General features: G+C 39.8%; 1 protein-coding gene across 1 annotated transcript; it reads left to right on the forward strand.

Moving 5' to 3' along the window:
* The first annotated feature begins 1,247 nt into the window (after nucleotides 1-1,247).
* On the forward strand, nucleotides 1,248-7,190 carry LOC111223790 (TOX high mobility group box family member 4-A-like). Its single transcript, XM_022748061.1, has 9 exons — nucleotides 1,248-1,931; nucleotides 2,022-2,087; nucleotides 2,210-2,509; nucleotides 2,616-2,861; nucleotides 3,017-3,355; nucleotides 3,483-3,563; nucleotides 3,656-4,378; nucleotides 5,811-5,947; nucleotides 6,040-7,190. The coding sequence occupies exons 1-9, from the start codon at nucleotides 1,827-1,829 to the stop codon at nucleotides 6,095-6,097; spliced, it is 2,055 nt and encodes a 684-aa protein (XP_022603782.1). The 5' UTR covers nucleotides 1,248-1,826; the 3' UTR covers nucleotides 6,098-7,190.
* Nucleotides 7,191-8,552: the final 1,362 nt, after the last annotated feature.

Consider the following 8,552-nt stretch of genomic DNA (forward strand, 5'->3'; position numbering starts at 1 on the left):
ACACTGCCCCCCCCAGTCAGGTGCGATCCAATGAAATCACCAGTTTCATTATTTAAAAGGTTAATATAATTTTCAGTGACACCTCCACTCCCACATTATCTATCTGACACATCGTCCAATCAGAGACCAACATATAGACATATGCTTTTCATTGGCTCAGTGACTCAGCTCTTTATTTTATTAGTTATTATAGACATTTTCTGTATATTGTAGCTAAATTTCAGTTTGTGCCTATTTATATTAATTCATAAAGTAACATATAAAGGCACATAATGGAATCAAAGTATGTTTAATTCATCTTTCAGGAATGATTCAAGTCCAATCTGTGTCAGCAGTTACAGACTGCAGCTGAAATGAAGGAAGTGCTGATACATGATGCGTGTCCTGATATAAGAATGAAAAACAGTACAAAGCACAGAAGATAGAGGAGCATTAAATCCAGAAGCAATTTGAAATATTGAACCAGTCCTGCATACATGAGGCAACAATGAGGACTGCAGGTGCAACACACACCTGCTGCTGTATGATGACAGATGGCTTGAGGTGTTTCATAAAACTGAGCTCCAGGGTCTTGTAATTTTTAATAAAAGATATTACCATAAATTATAAATAATTTCTTTACCCTGTTTGCATGAGGAGAGTGGCAGAGGTGAAGAGATTGGGTGGGCAGGCTGCATGCACTACAAATTCTTGTAAATTTTGTTTGATTTGACTTTAAGATCTTTTAATATCGTTAAGAAAAGCACATTACAAATAGAAAATTATGCTTAATAGTAATATTACAACACATCCATATTAAATGAATGCCAGTTAAAATTCATGAAATATCTAGATTACATGTTATTTTGTCAGTATTTTGGTAACTGAAATACAGTTCACAGTTATTATATATAATAATTAAATATAATTATATAATTATAATTTGCTTTTTAACCACAGATTTCCAAGATTTTTCCATTCAACATTCAATTAAAAGTGAGCTAAAGTAATTGTTGCGTAAAGTGTTGTAATTAAAACCTGGTTTTAGTTCATCTCCATCTGGGAGGGCAAACACATTCGATTGGTTTAATCTCTGCTTGCAGTGGGAGGTACTGCTGCATTCAGGGTCTTTTGTTTGCTCGTAATGGTAGATACAAGCTATTTCAAAACTTGTCAGAGCAATAATAACGTAGATAATCTGGTTGCTGCTGTTTCATTTTTGATTTCAAACGAAAATAATTTAAACAAATGCATCAGACATTCAACTGGCTGCTTAAATTGGCCAAACAAAACGTTAAGCAAACAAAAATTGTAAAGACCAGTTATGAGAAAAGCGTCCACGCTATTGTTTCTTAGACGTCGTCTCGTCACCTTTTAGCAAGTCACATAGCAGAAAGTACTTCAATTTACCGGATATGTCCGAAGTGTTTCGAACAAAAACAGCCGATTTCCGACGGCCCCTGAATCCAGCACTAGCCATTGTGGTCGGTTCAGAGGTGGTGCTAGCATCGCCGCAGCATATGAATGAGTTTCATGTTGGGCCTTCAGTAAACATTACACTACGGGGAAGTTTATGTGAAATATTTTGGAGACATTGTAATTATTCGGCTGCTATTAGCCTCAGGTCGCCCCCTTGTCCTCGTTCACCCTCGGACTTCAAAGCTAAAGTAGCTTAGCATCATCTCCTCGACCTTAACGTTATGCTAACCGACAGTGATTAGCTAGCTGCTAGCAGCTGCAGTTAGTGTATGGATAGTTGACCTAAATGGGTTGAAAATCAAGAAATTCCCATTTTCAATAAAGTATAGAACGTGCGTAATAGTTTATTTAGAGTAAATCTTTTAAATATGGACCTTAATTTTTACTCTGACCTGTCGGATGGATGTGCTCAAAATGTTGACTCGGAGTTTTTGGACACTCAAGCATACGGCGGATACTCTGAGGAAAACAAGGTAACCTGTAATCCAGTGTTTAATGTCATTGATCAAGGGTTATAATGAAGCTGTACATTAGTTAGTTAGATGCTAACAGTCTTGTTTCAGTTTCCAGAAGGCAGCGACAGTTATCTCACCATCAGCGGAGCGGGCCATCCTTTTCTGTCAGCTGAGGTGAGTGAGTTAATTCAAGCAACATGGTAGTGCAGAGTACTATGTCATCGTTGTACTGGTCTTTACATGTGTTTCGGTTCGTTGAGGACTGAGCCGCTCTTCTTCCTGTTTTCCACTTACAGCAGACATTCCATACTCCCAGTCTTGGGGATGAGGTGTTTGAGATCCCTCCCATCTCCCTTGATCCAGACCCAGCTCTGGGCATCAGTGATGGCGTGTCTCACTTTGAGTTGACAGATGGGTCAGATGGGACTGGGGGACCTTCAGGTTCCCGAAGCCTTGTTAGTAACCTGGTTGTCGAGGCCAATGACCCTTCCTTTGCGTCCACCTTTGTTAACTCTGGGTCCCAAGGCCTGGAGCAGCTGAACCTTGGGGCAATGGGACAGGCTGGAGGGGGGGCCCTGCTGAGCTCTTCTGCATTGGTGAGTGCTCTACCTGTGGGCCAGAATACTGTTTTGTCTGTTTAAATGTTATTTGTTCATGAATGCAAATTAAGAGTTGTTTACAACTGGTTTGATCCCTCTGCAGGAATTGGGAAATTCCAGTGGTTCACATTTCAGCAGTTCATCCCCTATGACCATTGATGTCCAGCTTGGTGACATTGGTCATGGTCTTCTGGGAAGCAGTCAGCTCAGTACAATTAACCAGTCAGAACTGGCACTGGGGCTCGGGGGTGAAAACATGGGGCACCATTCAGAGACACCTGAGCAGCCGCTGTCAGCAACACCGTCTCCAGCTGGTTCCCTGCAGGATGAGGACATGGATGACTTCAAGGTGAGGGGTTACACCTGTGGTGGCCAACATCATTGTTTTTGTATCCATCACAGTCAGTCTAATTCCATGCAATGTCTTAGACCCTGCAGCTAATATGTTCCCCCCCACCAACCCCCCACCCCCCCACCCCTCCCTCCTTTCCTCTCTTCACTCAGAGGAGTGTGCTGGTAGACTCCCCCATGTCTCTCTCCTCTTCCTCTGTTGTCACCCACATGTCCTCCCACCCAGGTCCCCTGTCCTCTGTCTCCCCAGCTGCAGCCAGGAGGGGTGGAGGAAAGCCGGCCACACTGGCCTCAGTGAGTGGGGCCATGGGCGCAAAGAAAGGAAGGAAGAAGAAAGATCCAAATGAGCCACAGAAGCCAGTTTCTGCCTACGCCTTGTTCTTCAGAGACACCCAGGCAGCTATTAAGGGCCAGAACCCCAATGCATCTTTTGGAGAGGTGTCAAAGATTGTGGCCTCCATGTGGGACAGCCTGGCTGAGGAACAGAAACAGGTGAGCACACATGCTTATATACAGTAAATTAATATCCCAAGTCAGTCTTGGATAAAAGATGATTGTTTGTGGAAACACAAAGATATTTGGCACATATATACAGTGGTATTTGTTTTGTCTCCACTAGGTGTACAAGAGAAAGACAGAAGCAGCCAAAAAGGAGTATTTGAAAGCGCTGGCAGCTTACAGAGCCAACCAGCTCTCACAGGTAACATCATGTTGTCCTCTGAAGAAAAAATCAGTTTCTTGGGATTTTCATTCAAATGGATTATCTAACATATTGATCTGTCTGTATTCCAGCCTGCTACTGAGGAGATGGAGATTGCCCCTTCACCACCTTCACCTGCCATTAACGCGACTCATACAGCCCTCACCTCTGCTGGTCACCAGGCAATCCGCCCAGCTAACAACCTAGAAGAGAACACCATCACCAACATCTGTGCCTCCAACATTATTCTAGACGTCCCAGAGATGACCACACGTTCTCGCACAGGAGCAAACAAAGGCACCTCTCCAGCAGCAGCAGCAGCAGCAGCTCCACCAGCCCAGACCATCACCAAGATCATAATCCCAAAGCACATGCTGCAGGCAGGGGGCCAGGTGGTGACAGTGTTGCCTGGAGGGGTCCGCACCTTGCAGCCTACACTAGTAGTGTCGGGCGCCTCCCGTCAGCCGCCTCCGCTGCAGCAGATGCAGAATGCCCCTCCACCGCCACGGCTTCAGCAAATGGCGCCAGCACCTCCTCCATTACAAGCGAAGCCGCGGGAGGGAAGCACCACACCAGGTCTCCCTGTGTCCATCACGGCTACCCCTCCGCCTCCACTCCAGATAAAAATAGTTCCTGCCTCCTTGCAAGGCAAAGAGGCCCTGCCAATTATTGTCCCTAATACAGCAGCTGCACCATCAACTATGACCACTTCTGCCCAGTCTGCACCTGTCGTGTCAGTGCAGGTGGTGAATTCTGCTGATGTGTCGGGTAGTCCAGATGAGGATGAAGTTACAGAAGTGCTGCCCTCAGAAGATGTAAGTGCTCTTCTTAATTCACTGCTATGATTTGTTAACTTTGTTTTTATCTCAGCTTAATTTGATTGAACCAGACCCCTAGTTTCTAACTTTGGCAAAGTTTTAACTTAACTGCCAAATTTTTGCCATTTTCTGTTTCACAAGTCAGAAGATGTTAAATTTTATCCCTCCTACATAACGTTATGATAGAGCCGATAATTCTCAAACTTTTTTTTGTTTAGTTTTTTTTGTTTTACAGCATTGAATCAGTGGATGTAATTCAGATTCTTTCTCATTTAGCTAGAAAAAAAGACATTAAAAAAAACATTGTCATTGAAAATTTCCTCAATATATCCTCATCATGTTGATAGAAAACATAATACAGGCAGCATTATGTAGCTTTCAAAACATATTTGCGCTTGCAAAATGTTTTGAGAAGTTACATAGGTTGAGTGTGTTGTGGAAATCTTAAAAAAGATAAAGTGGTTTTTATTCAACATCAGCAGCCTCGAAATGAGAACAATCCAGTCTCTTAGACTATAGCAAACAAGAATGTGGGAGTATCCGCCCCTAGCTGACAGTTGGTGATTTCAGGCTGCACAGGCAGGTAGCTGAAAATTCTCAGGAGTCAAAACCTGATATGTGGGGAAAGAATGCAGATAAAGAACTACTCCTTTACCACAGTCAAGGGCAGTTCAGCCCTAACTGGAACAGTGTATCATCTACAAAGAGGTTCAAATGAGGTTACATGAGAGCACTCATATGATGGATTCAATTTTTCCCAGTACAATAAGAAGACCAATTAGAAATACAGTCAAACTAAAATTTTCCACTACAGAGTGGAAATCACCTGTGATTGTGAAAGTGTGACAAGGTGTCATTTTTCTGGGTTACATATGTAAATATAAAGAATATAAAGAGTATCTGTAACAAATCTGTGAAACATTTAGTGAAGAATACCACTCAGTGGAAGGATGTAGGATGAATTCCAAGCCAATGAATTGAGATTTGAGACACAGTGTGGGCACAAAAACTGTTGCCTGGATGTTTCATCAGTTTTATAGCAGTGTGGCAAAGAGAACGCCACAGTTGAAAATGCTTGGGTAGTAAAAATCGCTGTTTACTTAACAACCCATGCAAATTGACGCAGCTTGAGCAGTTTCACACAGGACAGGAAAGATGCTTTCCAGATGTGCATAGATACGGACTGATCTACATAAACTCAAAGATGCAACTGCTGTCAAACGAGTCTCTAGTAGACACTGAGCTGAAGAGGGTGGACACTTGTGCACTCAGTTTTACATCCACTGATTTAAAGTTGTAATACAGTAATACATTGGGTGAATGTTTATATTGAGGTTATATTTATTTTTAGTCTCACTTTTGCTTTCACTGTGTCATAGAATGTCACAATATTAATAATGCTCTTCTATATCTTACCTCCTTTTCTCAGGATGAGATGGAGGTGAATGGGTCAGTTGATGCTATGAAGAGTGTGTGTGTGAGGGCGGGCTGTAACAACCCAGCAGTAGAGAGTGAAGACTGGGACAAAGAGTACTGCAGCAACGAATGTGTGGCCACTCACTGCAGGTGTGTAGAGGTTTGAAACGTGGTATAATGTGTTGTTTTTAGCAAACATTGGAGAACTTTTTTTTTTTAACTGGGTATTTTGTGTTTTTCAGAGATGTGTTCAAGGCGTGGTGCTCCATCAGGAATCAGAACATGGGAACAGTGAAGTAAAGAGCAGCTACAACCAATCACATCAACAGAACATTTGCTTTTCACCAAGAGCCAGTGTTAAGAATTGAAGAAGTGATGCAGTACAGAAATGTCAACAATGCATTTAGCTGCTGGTACCTACGTGTCATAATTCTCTCACTATTTTGTATATGTACTGTAGCTTTGACAGTTGCTGTTAAGATCAAGGACAAACAAGTATTGCTAAAATGGCGCTGAAGTAAGAGCTATTCGAAGCTGGTATTTTTGTAATATTAATGATAGAAATGTCTGCTGTGTGGATAATTATGTAGTGTTATCTTTTGAGTATGTATACTGCTTTTAGTCAGGCATCAAGGGACTTCATGGCAGCTAGAGAAAAGATCAGCACAATGAAGTGTAAAAGATGTTCACGAGAAGGGGATACACTTAGATTTTTTTATTAAAGCCCACACAGGTCAGTTTCTACTTGTTAACTGTAAATTGTAACTTCTTTTGGAAAAGGCTAAAATACGCAAGACTAGAAACCATCCTGTGATGGGATCACACCAGCCGCGATGTCTGTCAACATGTTGATATTCTGACCCATGGGTACTCGGTAGACATTCCTGCATTATCACGTGTACTCAGTACTCATGGTTGGACTGCACCCATCTTCAAACTCAGCCTTCATTTTGATCTCAACTACACTCCTGTAAAGTTTTGTGACTGCATCTTGCAATGTTTTGACGCTATCGGACTGACAAAGATCTGACCACAGACATAAACACCTGCCAAAGTCTGTTTCTCAAAGCTCTTTTTCTCTGACAAAGACATTTTTACAACAGTTTAAGACATGATTTAACAGTGATCTCTAACTAATTCCAAATTCATACTATGAAGTTTTTTTGATGTTTAACCGTTAAGTCAGAGAAACAAGAACGATTCCAAAATTTACTTAGCTGAAAAATGCCTTAGTTTGACAAGAAAACAGTTTGTACACTGTGTGTTTTTGTATTGAGAATATTGGCCTTTTGGCTTAATACTGCCTTCATTTTTGTAAAACATTCTATTTAGATCATTGCCAGTTTAAAAAACTGCTTGACTTTCATGTTTTCTTAATAAATGAGAAAAAGTGCTCAATCTTGTGACTTTTTTTTTGTGACTGTTTTTTGCCATGTCCCTTAAAGGAAGATTATATAACTTTTGAGAGAAGAAACTTATTTGTCTGACAAATGAAAAGCTGAACTCATATGAAATTAAACTCACCCTTATTAAATTCTCTACACTCAGGGGTTTTACCGCTGCAACCTTAGATGATCTGGTATGACCAGTAGATTATGGTGGCTAAGGTTAGCTAGTGTTGGCAAACTTTAACTGATATTACTTTGTCTCTTCGACTGGAAAAGAAGCTGGAACACTGAAGTTAGTAATCAACAGAGACTCAAACACTAAATGGCACCAAAAAACAAAACACTTTGGTGTTCAAAGTCATGATTATCTTTGCTGTTATTCTGCAGTATAGTAACTCATAAAAAAGACATAGTATACTAAGGCATTAAAAAGTCATAGCATAGTAAGGCATGAAAAAGTCTTGGTATATTAAGGCACAAAAACAAAACAGTCATAAAAAAAAACGCCAGAGTATAGTAAGGCATTAAAACATCACAGTATAGTCAGGCACCAAAAATCATAGTATAGTAAGGCATAAAAACGTCATAGTATGGTGAGGCATAAAAAGTCATATTTTATTAAGGCATAAAAAAGTCATACTATTGTAGGTCAGAAAATGTCATAGTATATTAAGTCATAGAAACGTTATAGTATACCATGGTATAAAAAAGTCATAGTATAGTAAGGCATAAAAATGTCAAAGTTCGTGAGTCATAAAAAAGTCATAGTATAGTAAGTCATAAAAAAGTCATAGTATAGTAAGTCATAAAAAAGTCATAGTATAGTAAGGCATAAAAAAGTCATAGTATAGTAAAGCATAAAAAGTCATAGTATAGTAAGTCATAAAAAAGTCATAGTATAGTAAGGCATAAAAAAGTCATAGTATAGTAAAGCATAAAAAGTCATAGTATGGTAAGGCATAGAAAGTCAAAGTATAGTAAAGCATAAAAACGTCATAGTATGGTGAGGCATAAAAAGTCATATTTTATTAAGGCATAAAAAAGTCATACTATTGTAGGTCAGAAAATGTCATAGTATATTAAGTCATAGAAACGTTATAGTATACCATGGTATAAAAACGTCATAGTATAGTAAGGCATAAAAATGTCAAAGTTCGTGAGTCATAAAAAAGTCATAGTATAGTAAGTCATAAAAAAGTCATAGTATAGTAAGTCATAAAAAAGTCATAGTATAGTAAGGCATAAAAAAGTCATAGTATAGTAAAGCATAAAAAGTCATAGTATAGTAAGTCATAAAAAAGTCATAGTATAGTAAGGCATAAAAAAGTCATAGTATAGTAAAGCATAAAAAGTCATAGTATAGTAAG

Source organism: Seriola dumerili, unplaced genomic scaffold (assembly GCF_002260705.1).
Source record: "Seriola dumerili isolate Sdu_G_001 unplaced genomic scaffold, Sdu_1.0 BDQW01000116.1, whole genome shotgun sequence".
Taxonomy (NCBI): Eukaryota; Metazoa; Chordata; class Actinopteri; order Carangiformes; family Carangidae; genus Seriola; species Seriola dumerili.

What these genes read in the sequence shown, in the direction of transcription:
- LOC111223790 (XM_022748061.1), top strand. Translation starts at nt 1,827, where the DNA reads ATGGACCTTAATTTTTACTCTGACCTGTCGGATGGATGTGCTCAAAAT. An exon ending in TGCTGAGCTCTTCTGCATTG is followed by an intron (nt 2,510 to 2,615) that starts GTGAGTGCTCTA and finishes ATCCCTCTGCAG; the next exon opens with GAATTGGGAAATTCCAGTGG. An exon ending in AGGACATGGATGACTTCAAG is followed by an intron (nt 2,862 to 3,016) that starts GTGAGGGGTTAC and finishes CTCTTCACTCAG; the next exon opens with AGGAGTGTGCTGGTAGACTC.